This window comes from Drosophila elegans, unplaced genomic scaffold (genome assembly GCF_018152505.1).
Source record: "Drosophila elegans isolate 14027-0461.03 unplaced genomic scaffold, ASM1815250v1 contig_149, whole genome shotgun sequence".
NCBI classification, from domain to species: Eukaryota; Metazoa; Arthropoda; class Insecta; order Diptera; family Drosophilidae; genus Drosophila; species Drosophila elegans.
The window spans coordinates 9118962-9136177 of NW_024545513.1; the positions used below are offsets into that span (position 1 = coordinate 9118962).

Consider the following 17216-nt stretch of genomic DNA (forward strand, 5'->3'; position numbering starts at 1 on the left):
TAGACTTGGACTACCCCATCCGAAAATGTATTTTAGCCCCACCTATGTATGCAAACTGTCCCCCCAAATTGACGATCTACAATGTTTGATTTGCTTTGAATTTCATTTCGAACTTTGAATCCGTGGGAAATGGGTGGCGATGGATGATCTCTCGTCGACGGGAAACACCTTCGATCTGAGTTGGAGTTTTCCGCCATAGCTACCTACCACTTTGCTATACGAAAACAAACGATTAGGGCTGTTGCACAGGGTCTTATCAGGGCAACCCGATAAAGTTGAGCGCTAGAAAAATGGTCGGTTATACATGTTTGTGGAGTAGTAGTAGTAGTCGGGGTCGGTTGGGGGATCGTCCAATTGGCTCAAAGTGCGCAACACCGCCAGCGTTTAAAGTGCAGACCGGACTAATCATTCATTTATAGGCAAACTTTATTGAACATTTCGATAAAATAAAAAACAAGCGACCACCAACCCGCTTGTTTTCTTTGATTCACCCATGGCCAACAACTACAACCTGTAATAATACTACATAATTAAACAAGGCGTAATCTTATCGACGCTTGCTTGGACTCCGTTGGCTTTATTTTTTTATGTGCGATGCCGGCGGAAGTCTTGGACGGCAGTTGGCGAAACAGCAGCAATCCGGACGGAAGCGAAGCACCAACATGCGATCTACAGATCTCATATCCGTAACGGATATGAGTTTCCCGCAAGAGGATCAGAGTAATTATGGCGTTTGCCTCGAGGATTTGCAACTGTTTGCCCAACTGGAAGATCTATCCGGAGAAAGAGGGCCAATGGATATGGGTTCCGAGTGTGATCTTTTGGAACTTGTGAATGGGGTAAGAAGTGGGAATTTATTATCACGAAAATCAAAAAATTATTAGATAAATATATGGGTTTGTGAAACAGCTTTAAAGCTTGGTATCTACCTTATTTAAAACTTATAGTATATTTTAATATGAATTAAAGTAGATACGAGTTGCAACAGTTTTTTAAAGAATATTCCATATAAAAGATAAATATTTTTTTTTTGAACCAAATATTAAAAATCTTGAAAAAAAATATATTTTGTTATATAACGTGCATTTTAGCATTTTAAAAATTGAATAGATCTTTTGACCGCAACAAAGTAATAATAATAATATATATATATTAAATATATATAGGCTCTCCAGCAGCAGAACACCATCACCGCAGAACAGAAACCACTGGATATATGTAAGCCCAAGCGGGCTCCACCCGCTAGACGAAACCAGAAAGCTGGAAAGGATCACACCTGCGACGTATGCGGCAGACGCTTCTCGGAGGCCTACAATCTGCGCATCCACAAGATGACCCACACGGACGAGAAACCGCATGTTTGCGAGGACTGCGGCAAGGGATTTCGGCAGCTGAACAAGCTTCGCATCCATGCGGTAACCCATACGGCGGAACGGCCACACAAGTGCGACATTTGTGGCAAGGGATTTCGGTACGCCAATTACCTGGCTGTCCATCGACGACTCCACACCGGCGAGAAACCGTATCCATGTTTGGTCACAGACTGTCATCTCTCCTTCCACTCCATCCATGCCCGTCGCATCCACACGAAGCTGAGGCATGCGGCGCAAATGGATCCGGAGCAAACGCTGGCGGAGCAGGAGCAGCGGGAGTCGTCCGTGCTCAGTTTCACCTGCCCGGTTTGCGGCCGGGTCCTCACGGATCAGTGCTACCTGAGCATCCATCTGAAGAGGCACTACAACCAGCGGGACTTTGCGTGTCCGCATCCGCAGTGCGAAAAGAAATTCTTCAGCTCCTCGGAGCTGAAGCACCACCAGATCTCCCACTCCCAACTGCGTCCGTTCGCCTGCCCACTCTGTCCAGCTCGATTCCTGCGCAAATCCAACCACAAACAGCACCTCAAGGTGCACGAACGCTGACGGAAAGCTGGTTGTACACAGTGCAGCAGTTTCATTAGTTTGCTGTCCAACTTTGACATAAACTTTTGATTCTCTTTTTATCAAAGAGTACTTGTTTGTTAGGGAAAGGCTTGCAAATTTCTATATTTTGCTCTGTTTGAAAGAGCATTAACAAATTTAATGATACAATTTCTAGTATTGTTAGCATAAAAATCATAAGCTAGCATGAAAGTGCAAGCGCAAGCCTTTCCACTACCTACTCAAATCCAATCCATGAAATCTGAGATACGCCCTACCCAAACCTCATTGTAATTGTGCTTGGGCTGGGCCTTCCATTCAATATAAGTGTTTATTAATATATACGAATTCTGTTTGTCTTTATCTGCATGCTTGCATATTAGATATATGTATATATTTGTATTTATACTTTATAAAGTTACGGGTACGGGGTTGCTGATTCTCTGGTTGTGTTCTCGTCCGATCTGCCGATCGGATTTGAGGACTGCTGACTGTTGCTGTATGTTCGCCTTCTTTGCTTTGCTTTGTTTCGTTAGGCATAACTTAAAGATTACATTACATTATTAGCGGGTTTAGCCGGATATACAATACATAAAACAATTAATTAATCAAAAAACCCGAGGGCGGTTCAAAACCGTGATTTGAGCCAATTAACAAAACAAAATCTCGGTCGCGGTCGTTTATTCGATTGATTGCCAATCAGGATTAACTGTCTTCACACAAAACTACGTGAGAAACTTAAAAGCAACAAAGGGGTAAAACAATAGACAAAACTTAAATTAAAGGTACGCCGAAGCCAGATGGCAAGAGCGGCGGTACAGATATTTTTGGTTGTAACAGCGAAGCAGTGAACAAAAAAAAAAAATTTTTAATAATCAGCAAGGATAGCAAGGAAGTAAAACCAAATTGAAGTCGAACTTAAACTGATTTGGGCTCTTTAAATGTCAATATAAGCTAGCGAATTTTGTTACATATATAGACTTAAGATCTAGACCCAAGAAAAACGTGCACTTGCCAAGCAAAATCCGCTCAACACCGGCAAACCATATTGCATATTGATTCCAACACAAATGCTTAAGCTATTGGTTCGAATCCAAAGGGTGATAAGGAAATTAGAATCTCTCATTTGGTACACAATAAATGCAGTTCTGAACAAAATGGGACCATTAGATGGGTCTGACTTGGTTTGCGGCACACAAATTTTGTTGGGCAAGTGCTTTACATATAGGATATATGATCGCATTTTACGGATATTACGACTAACAAGAGCTGCTTAATCTGCTGACTTCATTTTGAGAGTTGACGAATTTTTAACACACACACGTACTAAGCGAAAATCCAAACGTGTAACAACCATCATCAAACGGATATATCTATAATCCCATACTCGATCAAGTGGAGGTCCTGCGTGAATAATTTCATTCTTTTGGTCTTATGTACATTTGCAATGTATGGTAGAGTGTGTCTGTGTGTGTAAGCTTCAAGCTTGATAAATCCCAGTTCCTGTTTTGCTCATCCTTATCCTTATCCTTTTCATTTCTTTTCTTTTCTTTTTGTTTCAAATCACCGATATAATTGTTTTGCTTCTTTCTCAAAGAATTTTGACTCTCTCGCTTCTAGCGCTAACCAACTCTACGCACACAGATTCGGGGTTCTTTTGGTTTTGTGTGTTCCTGGTCGGTTTCATTTAGGTTATTTTTTTGCTCATTTTTGTGTGTAAAATGTTTAAAAAAATTGTTGCTTCTTATCGAAAACTGTAACTCTTCACGTTTCCACCTACACAATATATAGTCCTAAACTTGTAACGCCAAATACATGCTCTCTCTCTTTCATATATGCTTGTAAAGATATATATATCCCACATGTAAGTGTGTGCTCTTTGTATATAGATATATCTGTATCTGTATCTGTATCTGGTTTGCATCTACCACTGGTTTTCAATTACTCAAGTATGTACTCGTATATAATTTGCCTGAACTTATTTCATATGTGCTCTCAGAATTTTTCTTGGTTTTCTCTTTGAAACCAATTCCGATTCTCATTTTGCTTTCCCGTCGAGGTTCTGACAAGTAACACTGAAGAAGTGTGTGAGTTTTATAAACATAAACAAAGAAATTTATAGTATTTTCGGTTTTTGCGAGCCTTTTCAAGAAATACTTGGTAGGACAGACGGTTCAATAATTAGTTCAGCAAGATTTGAATTTCCGCATGCCCAGCTATTCTTCGTTTTAAATTTGTACACTTTCTTGCCGATTTATATTTAATTTTCCTGGTTAATACCTTTGCAAAGGTATTTCAATCTTTAACTGCATATATGCTCAGGTAGTTTAAATAAAAATCGATCAAAAGTAAGCAATTTTGAAATTCGAAATTTTTTGCCAATAAGACTGAGTAAATGTAACTGAATGCAGCAAATTCTTGAGGATGGTATCCTTGCTGCTGCAGTTCTTCAGTGTGACTTGTCAGCGCCGTACTGGGCTTTCTTGGTTTCTTGTCAGCTCAAAATGGGCTTAATCTCCGTCGCTTACGGTGCGGGCAACTGGGAAGGGGAAAATTGAAAACCGGAACCGGCCGCTGCGCTTACGACATGGAGCTGCACGGCAGCCGCGGCGAACCCATCTGTGTGAGCACGCGATCCAGCCACTGGAGCGGCCCGTTCAGATGGAGTTCGATCCAGCAGGGCGTCGAGGTGACCGTCTGGCGGCGATACTCGGCACCCCAGCCCTTTACGAACGACATGCGGATGGTGCACATGCGCGTCAACTGGTAGACGGCCTCGAAGCCCTGCGACACGGACTGCGACAGCAGGGCGGCGAACTCCTGGTTGTTGAAGATCTTCAGGTTGCAGCCGGGCGGGATCTTGCAGACGGTGGCCGGATGCCAGCCGTAGCGCTGGTTGCAATTCGGGCTCTGTACAAAGATGGACGAGTCGCTGAGGCATTCGGCGAACACTTCCCCGCCAATGTAGTACAGCCGTACTCCCTTGCCAATGTGACGACGCGTCTGCTCCACGACCTCGTTGCGATTCACATTGGACAGCAGGCCGAGGCAGAAGCGCTCCGAGTTGGAGGGATCGGTGAAGCCGTCCACCGTGATCGATGGCTGCGAGGCGTGGAAGGTCTCGCCGACGCGCGTATTCAGCTCGTAGTAGGAGATGGAACACCAGAAGGCCGGCTCGTGGTACATCACTGGGGCTGCATCGGCGGGCGGCGTTAGACGCGACATGTTCATGTTGTCGTTGGGATCGATGGGGTCACCATCCTCGCTCATATAGCCGGGCGGAGGGGTGCCGGTGTTGGGAATGCTGCTGCCCACGCTGAGCACACTCGACTGCGAGTCCATGTTTTGGCCAAAGGACAGCTGCTGCTGCTGCTGTTGGTAGGCGGAGGCGGCGGACGAGGACGACGAGGAGGAGGAGGCACCACCGCCTCCGGCGGCTGTGGCGGGTGTCGAACTGGTGGACGATACGGAAACGGGCCCGGCACCGCCCAATTCCATGTACTGCGGCGGACTCAACGAGGCGCTGCGGATTATCGCCGCATTGTAGTCGGTGTTGTTGGGTATCTGGTGCGTATGGTTGTCCAGCGGATAGTCCACAATGGAGTCGGGCGGCGTGGGCAGCGATTTGGGCACCAGGATCGACAATTCGATCTTCTTGTAGTGGTACGGATTGATGCAGATCTCCTCTTTGCGCAGATGGAAGGCGTATTCGCAGTGGTCGAGGGGCTTTAGTTCATTCTGCGACTGGAGATCCGGCCAGCGCCACAAACGGCAGTAGATGACGTGCGGCAGACCCTTGCGCAGATGCTCGCCGGCGGGAGCTGGCTTGCTGCGCGGCACCGTCACGCACCGCGTCTGGCAGTTCTGTGTGGAGATCGCCCGCTCTAGCTCCTCCAGCTGCGAATTCTTCTTGATCTTCTTGACCAGATTCTTGACGGCCTTCTCCGACCACTTGCCCTCGACGCTGTTGTCCTCGTTGCCCTTTTTGAGTGCTAACAAACGCTTGACCACCTGCGGGGTGAATGGCAACATCTCAGGGTCTCAAGGGGAGTTCTCCTGGTTCCGGGTTTCCTCCACTCGTCCACTTGCTCCTCGTTCCCGTGGAATAGTGGAATGGTAATGGTGCTCACTTTGTTTTTCTCCTTTTTTTTTTTTGTGTTTGTTCGATCAGCTTGTCTTGAATACTGGAACTGCGCTCCTTCCACTCCTTTTTCGCGTGTATGTTTTTGATCTGGAATAGTGGAATAAGTTTAGTTGTGCGTGTTTCAGCAATTAAAACCTGATAATTGGCTTGCATGTGTGTGTGTGTGTGTGTGTGCGGTTGGATCTGATAAAAGCCAGACCCTGATGACGATGTTTGTGATAATTGCCGGAACGTGTGTATAAATCTATTAACTTTTAATTCAGATTTCTTCCAAATTTCGATTTCCAACTTCCACAAATAAAATCGCAAATCAAAAACGCAATCTTTCAGTGCAATCGTCTGCGTGGGTTGCTATTGTCGCTATTGTTGTTGTCCCCAACAAGGTCAAATGTCTGCGTTTGCAGACGCTTTTTTTGTTGAGTTACAGCAGCCACAGAAACAGAACTAGAATATTTATATACATATACGCCTAATCTGTGGGCAGCTTGGAATTTTCCATCTTATCGAAGGCGCAATAAATTACCGAAAACAACAAAAACCACAAGCGTCGCAAGCAGGAGGGGTTAAAAAAAATTATAAAATGTGCATGAAAATTGCACACACAAACACACAGACGGACAGCCGCTATGGAATGTATCCATGTATCCACACACTTGTCTGTATGTATATATATTACCTGCCCTGAAGGCATCTAATAGCTATAGCACCATCCATTTATGTTAGCATTAAGCTTTAACTATAGGTTAGCATTATATAAATAAATAAATAAATAAATATATTACCTGTAACGGTACCGGCAACTCGAGCTCCTCTGCTGCTCCTTCTCTTGCTCCTTTGGCTGCTAAATGGTGCCCTCTCACTCGCACGCACACTGTTTCCAGATCCAGAACGGTAACCAAACGGCACCGGAACCGGGCGCACACATCCAGGCGAGAAGGCAACGTCGGGGGCGGCTGTCTGGAAAGGGGGCGTGGGGCGTTTGGGGGCCACTGCTTTTTCAAATTTCTGTGTGTATATATCTTGTGCGCGCGCCAGAAAGTGACAGCTATACGCACACGCACACTAATAAACAGAAACCGCACACCGACACGAGAACACTCAAACACACAGGCACAACAAGAACAGAGAATATTTATTATAATGCCTTTTCTTGTTGTTTGTTTCTTTGGCTGATCTTTCAAACGTTAAAATATATATACTTTTTCAGTTTCCTTTTCACCAACACAACTTGATAAAGCTAATTTAATTTTTTGCGTTTCGCGATTTTGCGAGCAAAGATGCAGTGTGCCCAAACTTGGTGCCCAACAAAGTGTAACCGACTGTAAATCGCGACTTTTTGAATAAAATACTAAAAAGGCACCAGCGCATGAAAAACGCACTAATGCCAGCATCGGTGAAAGATGGTGTGGAACTTGGGAACGGAAAGTTAATTATTTAATGATGAGAAACTTAGATAAAAAGTTGGCTCCAAAATTAAGCAGTAACACGAAATATTTTACTATTCTTTACTTTTTAAAGGCAGAATTTTTGTAATATATTATTATATAATTATTATTAATTTCTCATGAAAATTTTTTTAGAAGCGAACGATTTTTGTTTGGCCGAGCAACGATAAATTCTTTTTCTTTCATTGTGAGGTATATATATTTATATATTCTCATCACAGTAGGCCTATTTTTATACCCTTATAATTTCAGTCAGTGAAGGATACATTTGCGAGCGTATAAAGTATATTTATTCTTGATCAGCCATGTCCGTAGATGTTTTAAGAAGTCTTTAATTTTTGCAATAACTGCAAGGGTATATATGCTTCCTTTTCTTGTTGAGGGATATTTTAAATGAGTGAGTGATATTTGAAAAATTGGGTATTAATTATCGGTAATTATCAACTAAAGTAGTCAAGTGCGCGAGGCGCGCCAGGATTTCTGCAGCGCCTGCTTGACAAGCTCATCCGGCGAGGGCGTCTCGAAGCGGAATCTCTTGACCTGACTGCCGTAATCCTCCCGCTGGCACATCCTCAGATGCTGCCGCTCCAGCCGCGTGACGGCGTACTCCAGCCGGGGTGTCCTCGGTTTTGGATAGCCCACCACTGCGTCCAGCATGTGGCCAATGGGCCCTGGTTGCTCCCGAAACTCGGTATTCGCGGGCGTCTGGTCGGCCAGCTCGTCGTCGCCCTCCGCGTGGAGGGATCTCCGCGTGGCGGGATCTCCGAGCAGACCGCCAGTGGGGGTGCACCTTCGACCTCGATCGCAGGCAATGAAGGGTATGACAAAGTTCTCCCGGCTGGTGGTGGTCAGCTGGCGTGTCTTGCTCGCCGACTCCTTGGGCGGCGCGTCCTTGTTCCCGGCTATCACCGTGGACGAGAGGTCAATGAGTGGTGTTGTGGCTCCATCGCCTGCAACGTCCCCGATCTGCAGTTGATCCACACCTCGCTCCAGTCGGGATAAAAGGGGTATATTCATGGGTATGTCCTTTGGCGTCGTTCCCAGTTGGGGAATCACAAATCCCGCGGATGGTCCTTTGTTCTCGCTCTCGGATCGCTGGCGTCGCCGCAACTGGATCTCGTTGAGCAGCAACTGGTTGTGGGCGTCCGCCGCTTGACGGGATGCCCGCTGGGCAAGCGCATCCGTATCCGTGGATGCCTGCAGTTGCAATTGTGGAATCTTCAGCTGCGGAATGACAAATCTGGGCATCGTTTGTGGGGAATTGCTATTTGTACTTGTACTGCTCAATTTTGACGAAACACTGGCGTCCTGGAGGCCAAATTTGGCTTGGATTGCCTGGTGGAGGGTATGCGTTGGATTGGATGTCATTTTTAGGGCCAAAACTCCAGCGGACGATGACAAATTTGTTTGTTATTGTTTTCTTCGCGGGTACGTGTGTGTGCTGGGTTTCGTTGTATGTGTGCGTATGTGGGGGTGTGACGAATATTTTGAGGCAGGGTTGTCACATGGTTTGTAGATCTTCTCACCTCGATAAAATAAATTATTTAAGTAAGTTTGCATGCAAATTTTTTGCACAAACCTCATTTAATTCGTAACAAATCATGCTTTTTTTTTGGAAAAGCCAACTTAACATTTTTTGCACAATATTTTTAATGCACTCGACACCCTTAATAACAGCCGATCTCTATTCAGTGCTGAACAACGGCATTCAGATTTAAATAAATCTAAATAAGGGCGGCAAAATTGGAATGATGTTTTCTTAATAAATTTAATATATTCTTTTCATATTTTAAAAATGAATGTTGGGAAAAATATGAACATTATTTTAATTTTCAACTTTTCCGAATTAAAGAATGGCTGTTTAATTAATTTGAACTATAAATTTCGACAACTATTTGTATGCCCATTTAAACAATTTTTTGTTGTGGTGGCAATTTGATTTATAAATATTTTTGGAACATTCGTATGTGAAAAAAATGCTTTTTGATCGCAGGTCCTAAGGTTTCTAGGGCTTTAAGCGTGGTCCAGCCGGCAGATTGGGCCCTCCTCCACCATCTTCAGATCCACCTTGGGTCCGACCAGGTCCCGAATGTTGTTGATGCCGTACTTGATCATGGTGGGTCGCTCCAGCGACAGACCCCAGGCGATCACGTTTACGTTCTCCGGCAGTCCCATGGGCAGCAGCATCTCCGGCCTGAAGACACCCGAGTTGCCCACCTCGATCCACTTGGCCAGGCCGGGATGATAGCAGAAGATCTCCATGCTGGGCTCTGTGTACGGATTGTACGCAGGCTTGAATTCCAGCTGCGTGATGCCCAGTTTCCTGAAGAACTCGTACAGCGTGCCAATGAGATCGCCCAGCGTTAAGCCGACATCTGCGATCACACCCTCCACTTGATGGAACTCCGCCAGATGGGTGGCGTCCAGGGTCTCGTTGCGGAACACCTTGTCGATGCTGAAGTACTTGGCCGCCTTGAAGCCGCCCTCCTGGTTGGCCAACTTGTACAGCATTCTCGCACTCACGGCCGTGGTGTGGGTGCGCAGCAGATTCTTTTGCGCCTCCTCCAGCTTCCAGTCGTAGCCATAACCCTTGGATCCATAGCCACCCACCGAGTGCACCTTCTTGACGCGCTCCAGATAATCCTGCGGAAACTTGTGGCTCTTGGCCGGATTGTTCACGAAGAATGTGTCATGGGCATCGCGAGCCGGATGCTGTTGTGGCTGATACAGTGCGTCAAAGTTCCAGAAAGACGACTCCACGTAGTTGTTGGTGGGCATCTCAGAGAAGCCCATCTCGAGGAATATCTGCCGGAACTCAGTGCGCACTTTGAGCAACGGATGCAGATGTCCACGCGTTGGTGGCGCACCCAAGGCATCAAAGTTGTACGACTTGAACTTGAGCTGATCCCACAAGCCGCTGGCCAGCATTTCCACGGTGAGATCCGTCTCCAGCTTGGTGAGAGTGGTGGCAAACTCGGGGCCACGGGTCAGGACAAAGCTCTTGGTGGTGGTCTCCTGCAGGAGCTTACGTTTCTTGAAATCGGCCACCTCCTTGGCGGGCAGTTGGTCCCCCTTGCCCTTGGCCACCTGCTGCAGTTGCTCTCGCACCGAATCCGTAATGGTGTCCACTTTGCGCCGCACTAACGGCGGACTGACGCTCTTGTCCACCAAAATCCAGCCGTGGGACATGGCCTTGCTGAAGCCCACTTTGGCATTCGGTCCGCCGGCGGCCATCAGAGCGGCTTGGGCGATTCCCTCCGGCGGCACTAAGGCGTAGACCAGGGCCTCGTGACTGCCGTGCTCCACAACGGCGCGCCCTTCGTCCGTGAGGCCCAGGCTCTTGTGAGTGGCCGTTTCCGCGGTGACCAGTTCGCCATGCGCCTGGATGCTCTTCAGGGCACCCACTATCTTCTGGTGATCCTCGGAGAAGAGGCCGGCCAGGTCCAGGGTGTCCACCTTGTCGGCGGTCTCCAGATGCTGGAGAATGCGCTCCGTGAGATCGGGATGCATCGCTGGCAGATATATGGCTTCAAATAAATGGTAAATTCGATGCCGGAATGCGAAATCGAAATCTCGTGTTGCGTTTTGCCACACCGCAGGATTGAGCAGTGCTGGAAAGCCCGCCAACGCCAGTGTTGCCTACTGACGGAATTGAACTGGCTAGGCTAATCAGACATTTGAATAGGATTTAAAAAAGCTAAATGCTTTTTCAAACTGTTTAAAAAATTATCCATTTCCATTCAAGCAAGAAGATTAATTTTCAAATAGAAAATTGCACTGAATTGAATTGTTATATTAAGATGATTTTTTGTTAAAAATCTGATCTGAAAATTAGAGAATTGAAAATTAAGAATCCGTTTTAGCTGACACATTTCCAGCTAGTCTACACAATGTAAACTCCACCTAGAATAATAATCAAATCCCTATATAGATTTTTAATAAAACTTTTTAAACTAATAATGACCTAAATTGGACTTTAAAATCTTAGAAGAGAAGAGTTTGCCGAAAATATTCCTAATGTTGGGAAAATTCCAATAAGAAATGTCTTCCAAATAGTTTTTTGTAAAATAATTATTTAAAAAACTTATCAAAACAATAAATAATACTTAAAGAAAATTGTAAACGATTGAATTAGAATAGAATTTAAGCTTTACAAACTAGCTAGTTTTCACGCTATTTAACATCACGGCAGCTCCAATAAGAACAGCTGTTGACGCCTAGCAACACTAAAAGTTTGCGTTGCTTTTTTTTTAACGAAAATATTCGAAAAAAGGACGCGAATCCTGGCGAGCAACGGCCAGGTGGGAGCCGCAACCATGCTCAAGTCGCTGAAGCCGGACACATACGCCGGGATGGCGAACGCCAAGTGCGGCGAGATCTACTTCCAGAGCCTGCACAGCTTCCGCATCGACTGTGCGTTCTGCGAGATGAAGAGCTTTGTGTTCGGGGACTTCCTGCTGCACGTCCAGAACGTCCACTTCGAGAACGGGCTGCTGAAGACGGAGGCGGCGGACGCGGGAGTGGACCTGAAGCAGGAGCGGGAGCACGCCTCGCCGGTGCCCATTGTGGCGCAGGTGAATCCGTTTGCCTGGTACGAGATCGGCGGCGACGAGGAGGAGGACAGCGAGGACGAGCGGGGTGCCCTCGAGCGGGAGCAGGACGAGGAGGAGGAGGAGCGACCCGGCAGGACCATCATGAAGTGGGACAACGCACACAGCGCACAAACGGCTGCGGGCAGCGAATGTCTGCGTCAAGTCAGAGCCCTCAAGGTGGACTACAAGGAGGAGGACTCCGATCAGGAGGAGAGCGGCATCAATCTGGACCTGGACACCCTAGAAACCAGGCATTGCCTGAAGCCACCTCCTCACTCCTGCCCGCACTGCACGAAGGTCTACCAGAGCCGTAAGGTCCTGGAACGCCACATAATGCGCCAGCACAAGGATGATGCCGCCTCTCCAGATCCCGACAGCGATCCGGATGCGGACTACGAGCCGCCCAGGGATGCGCCCGCCTCCAAGTCGTCCGGCCAGGAGCACAAGTGCGAGCACTGCGGCAAGATCTACCACGGCAAATACAGCCTGAGGCAGCATTTGAAGCGGGATCACGACAACGGCGATGATGGCGGAGGCTCCGCCACCACCTTCACCTGCCTGGAGTGCGAGGCCCAGTTGCCGCGCCTCCGCCTGCTGGACGAGCACATGGTGCAGGCCCACGGCGGAGCGGCCTGCGTGGTGTGCGGCCGACGGTACAAGACGCGTCACGAGCTGAAACGCCACCAGCTGAAGCACACCAGCGAACGGAACGTGCCGTGCCCGCATCCCGGCTGCGGCAAGCGTTTCTTCACCGTGCGCCACATGCGCAACCACGGCAAGGTGCACACGGAGCAAAAGAATTTTGTGTGCGAGAGCTGCGGCTACAGCTGCCGGAACAAGGAGACGCTGCGCGTTCACATCCGGAGCCACACGGGCGAACGGCCCTTCGGCTGCCAGGTGTGCGACAAGCGGTTCCCCTCCCACTCCGGCCTGCGGGAGCACATGGCCATGCATTCCACGGAGCGACCGCATGTGTGCAGCGTCTGCGGAGCCACCTTTTCGCGGCAGAAGGGCCTGTACCATCACAAGTTCCTGCACGCGGACACCAAGCAGTTCGTGTGCAAGCTCTGCGGGAATGCCTATGCCCAGGCGGCCGGACTCGCTGGCCATATGCGCAAGCACCGCAACGACGAGCTCAACGGGTAGGGTCAGTAGGGTCAATAAGGTCAGTGGGATCGGCAGGATCCTAAGGATATAGACTAAGTTGTACAAGCGATTTGTATCTTCCAATTCCGATGTTTAAGTTTAGGAACTCAGGCATAGGCTTTAGGAGACAGCCATAATTAATGGTTTTTTTTTTTATTGCTCCGGTTTGTTGACGGACCAAAAGTTGTGTGTTTGTTTCGGTCTTCATTTCACGGATTTCCATAGAATTTATTTGGCACATAGTGTAAATAATTGGTAAACTTCCTCTAGAGGTAAGGTAAACTACAAGTTGTTAATTTGTTTAAGTTTAAATGTAGGAACTGTGGAGAATAGTTTTTAATTCTTTTGCGCAAATGTAAATATTTATATAATATTGAAACATTTTAAGCCACTTTGAGTAAACTGAGTGAAACTGTTTATTATTGTGACACTTTTTTTTATTTTTTAATTCACTAAGATTGACTCGAATGTATACTAAACATTGTTAAAGATAAACTACATTTTAAGGCCATTTAACGAAATGCTTCCAACAACCGAATCAATTCGGATGGAGTCATGTGAAAGGGAAACCGTAACGAAACATCCTGGTAATAAGCCGTAATCCCGGCCAGCGGATGTGGCTAATATTCGAATTGGAAATCCCACTTTGGAAACGGTGCGATGATTTCCGCGGTTAACCTTTTTGTAATGATAAATATATAGCAGAGAATCTGATTCACAAAAGAGCCCACCTGGTGCCGCGTTTAAATTTAAATTTAGCCAAACCATTTGGTTCTCTTTTGACAGCAATTAATCGGCCGACCGCTGAAGCGGCCAAATGCCAACTGGTAAATCGGTGCGTCTAACAATAGTGCCGGCGATTAGCACAATTTGGCACAAGCAGACGCGGCGCGACCATGTCGTCGGAACAGGCGCCTCCAACTCCAAGTTCGGATGGTGCTGGTCGGCGACTGATGTGCGAGTTTTGCGGCTATCAAACGGGCATCCATTGGAATCTGCAGATCCATCGGCGGCGACACACGGGCGAGAAGCCCTTCAGCTGTGCCACGTGCCAGGCGAGCTTCCCAGCCAGTTACCAGCTGAAAACCCACCTGGAGCGGCACCAGGACGCCGGGCAACGTCGCCTGCGACACATTTGCGCCGACTGCAATGTGGGTTTCTCCAGTTCACGGGCCCTGTACCATCATAGGCCGCTCCACGAGAATGGGAAGCGCTTCAAGTGCTCGCAGTGCGACAAGTCATTTGCCCAGGCGGCGGGCTACGCCCAGCACAAGCGGATGCACCGGCAAAGGAATCAACGGGCCACGGATCTAAGGGATCCGCAGGCCATTGAAGATTCGGCAAAAAGTCAGAAGTGACTTTTCTGGGCGGCGGAAGTTTATCTCGTTTCAATAAATTCAAAAAAGTAACCGTGTTAGTTTAATTTTAAAATTTTCAATGGCTTTTTCCCAATTCTTAATAATAACGCTTAAAAGTCAACTAAATGCTTGTGTAAAATTAAAATCAAGATTTTCATATTTTGAATTGAACTTGAAATTGACAGTTGAACCGGTTGACCGGTAGTTCTCCACCCTGGTTCGAGGCCGTGCTAATTATCTGTCGAATTTCCCTCCCTGGTTCGAGACTTCACTATCTATCGAATATCATCAGAAAACCTATCGAAGTTTTGTTTACATATTTTATTTTGATTTTTGTTTAATGCAAAATTGCAACTTTGGATGCGAATTAGCTGGCGCAGAATGCTGAGACACTGCCTCGCCAACGTGGACTACGTCCGCCTGCACGCCCAGCAGCAGTTGCGTCCGAAATGCGGCGAGATCTTCTACGAACAGGAGGCCGATAGCTTCCAACTAATTTGCCTGCTCTGCGAGATGAAGCACTTTGGGTTCGAGGACTTCGCCCGCCACATTCGCAACGTCCACTTCGACCAGGAGGGCAGGCCACTGACCCAGACGGTCACGGGATCGAGAACAGGAACTGAAGATTCTGCTCAGGACAAAGCATCGCCTCTGCTGGTGGTGGCCAGCCTCAAGGAGGAGTTCCTGGCCAAGGAGGATATCATTGATATGGATACCCAGGCAGAACTGGAACTGGAGCAGGATCAGGAGGATGGAAATCCATTGCGTATCATGGCGCTTGAGGATAAATACTCCGAGGATGAGGAGGCCATCGATACAAAGTGGCAGCCAGATCCTGGCAGTTCCTCCGACTCCGACCACGGAGGTTGCGACCTGGAGGCCCTGATGGGCGTCGAAAATCCACAGGATAACCAACAGGATGACGACGAGGACCAGCAGTCCGTTTTTAAGGTAGCCACAAAGATATTTTATACTTTAAAGTCAATTAATCGGACAGACCATTTTTATACCCAAGCTCTGAAATCATTTAAGAAATAATCATAATTGTATAGCGAAATGAGGTTGCTTAAAGTTATATAAATAATTTCTGAATATTGCTGAAGCAAACCCCGCATATATTTACATTTTAATTTACAGACCCTAGTGGTCATCCATTCTTAATATAAAAATTAGGAAGTATTGTACATAAAATGTTTTTAAGCGGACAAGAATTGTTTTTGCCTTCATTCTCTAATAGCTGAATATGTTCGATTTGCAGAAGCAGCGCCAGCCGAAGGACTACAACTGTACGCACTGTGATCGCAAGTACACCACCCAGAAATACCTAAACACGCACCTGAAGATGAGCCACCCGCACCCGCAGGCGTTCAAGTGCGGCGACTGCGAGGCCACCTTCGATGTGGACCGTGCGTTGGCCCAGCATCGTCGCAAGGAGCACACCGAGTTCGCCTGCCAGCTGTGCGCCAAGGTGTTCAAGAGCTCGCGCTCCCTGCTCCGCCACGTGCAGGGTCACTCCGGCGCACGGACCTACAAGTGCGAGCACGAGAACTGTGGCAAGTCGTTCGTCAATCAGCACAACCTCACCTCGCATCGACGGGTTCACAACGAGGAGCGGAACTATGTGTGCGAGCTGTGCGGCTATAGATCCCGCTACCGGGAGGCGTTGATCGTCCACCGGCGCACCCACACGGGTGAGAAACCCTTCCAGTGCCAGACCTGTGCCCGCAGCTTTGCCTCCAAGTCGCTGCTCAACGAGCACCAGGCGATGCACTCCACCGAGAAGCCCTACAAGTGTGACAAATGTGATTCGGCCTTCTCCCGCCCGAAGGCCCTGTACCACCACAAGCATCTGCATTTGGGCATCAAGAAGTTCAAGTGTAAGATCTGCGGCAATGCCTATGCTCAGGCGGCGGGTCTGTCCGCTCACATGCGGGCGCACAAGCTCCAGGCGGCGGCCAATGCGACGGAGGGTGTCGAGGCGGAACCCATCGAGATGCTGTTCACCTACTGACCGAATTGGGGATAGCTTAACGAGAACATTTGTATTTCTAAAGACATTATTTTCACATAACATCTACGATGCATCACACAACTACGTCCATAGTTTACTTGTTCGTTGTACAAGTTATTTTAGTTCAGGTTACACTATCACTAAACACTTTTTCACATATCTGCCATAGTTTTAAACAAGCGTATATTATTAGAAAAGGTATTTTCCAAATAGTATTATATTTGTTTTTAAAATAGTTAACCTTTGTTGATGTCATTACCATTATTTCAATATGAGTGTTCTCAGAGCAAAAGGTATTCAACGAATGTTTTGAGTTACTATTATGAATATATATATTATATTTTAATAGTTAAAATATTGAGTAAGTCAAAGATTAATACAAGATAGGTAACTCTGTCTAAATTTAAATGAAAATTGCTAACCATTTCTGTTCTAGCTAGCAATCGAGGCAATGTGTAAATACTGTTAAATCTGTTCATAATTAAGCTAGTTTTAAGCAAAAAGTATTCTTCCTTGTGGACCAAAAGGAACCCGTTTTGCACAAAACCTAGTACAATAAACTTCCTTACATCTTACTCAAATATGTTTTTTTTTTTGGGGTACA

The 17216-nt window shown here is 47.0% G+C and overlaps 7 protein-coding genes across 7 annotated transcripts; 4 read left to right on the forward strand and 3 right to left on the reverse strand.

Moving 5' to 3' along the window:
- Positions 1–158: 158 nt before the first annotated feature.
- On the forward strand, positions 159–2258 carry LOC108136555 (zinc finger protein 234). The gene is made up of 2 exons (XM_017257862.2): positions 159–839; positions 1167–2258. The coding sequence occupies exons 1-2, from the start codon at positions 588–590 to the stop codon at positions 1917–1919; spliced, it is 1005 nt and encodes a 334-aa protein (XP_017113351.1). The 5' UTR covers positions 159–587; the 3' UTR covers positions 1920–2258.
- On the reverse strand, positions 2229–7364 carry LOC108136554 (mothers against decapentaplegic homolog 3). Its single transcript, XM_017257861.2, has 2 exons — positions 6843–7364; positions 2229–6147 (listed from the first exon to the last, which is right to left on the reverse strand). Exon 2 carries the CDS (start codon positions 5946–5948, stop codon positions 4497–4499), a length of 1452 nt encoding a protein of 483 aa, XP_017113350.1. The 5' UTR covers positions 5949–6147; positions 6843–7364; the 3' UTR covers positions 2229–4496.
- A 408-nt stretch (positions 7365–7772) lies between these two features.
- LOC108136379 lies at positions 7773–8975 on the reverse strand. The gene has a single exon (XM_017257492.2). The coding sequence runs from the start codon at positions 8871–8873 to the stop codon at positions 7959–7961; it is 915 nt and encodes a 304-aa protein (XP_017112981.1). The 5' UTR covers positions 8874–8975; the 3' UTR covers positions 7773–7958.
- Positions 8976–9381: 406 nt separating this feature from the next.
- LOC108136637 (phenylalanine--tRNA ligase alpha subunit) lies at positions 9382–11127 on the reverse strand. Its single transcript, XM_017257957.2, has one exon. It carries the CDS (start codon positions 11013–11015, stop codon positions 9519–9521), a length of 1497 nt encoding a protein of 498 aa, XP_017113446.1. The 5' UTR covers positions 11016–11127; the 3' UTR covers positions 9382–9518.
- A 594-nt stretch (positions 11128–11721) lies between these two features.
- LOC108136662 (zinc finger protein 3) lies at positions 11722–13966 on the forward strand. Its single transcript, XM_017257986.2, has one exon. It carries the CDS (start codon positions 11822–11824, stop codon positions 13241–13243), a length of 1422 nt encoding a protein of 473 aa, XP_017113475.1. The 5' UTR covers positions 11722–11821; the 3' UTR covers positions 13244–13966.
- Positions 13967–14029: 63 nt separating this feature from the next.
- LOC108136373 (zinc finger protein 771) lies at positions 14030–14601 on the forward strand. The gene has a single exon (XM_017257486.2). It carries the CDS (start codon positions 14140–14142, stop codon positions 14599–14601), a length of 462 nt encoding a protein of 153 aa, XP_017112975.1. The 5' UTR covers positions 14030–14139.
- Positions 14602–14901: 300 nt separating this feature from the next.
- On the forward strand, positions 14902–17187 carry LOC108136664 (zinc finger protein 79). Its single transcript, XM_017257988.2, has 2 exons — positions 14902–15552; positions 15860–17187. The coding sequence occupies exons 1-2, from the start codon at positions 14962–14964 to the stop codon at positions 16610–16612; spliced, it is 1344 nt and encodes a 447-aa protein (XP_017113477.1). The 5' UTR covers positions 14902–14961; the 3' UTR covers positions 16613–17187.
- The last annotated feature ends 29 nt before the right edge of the window (positions 17188–17216 follow it).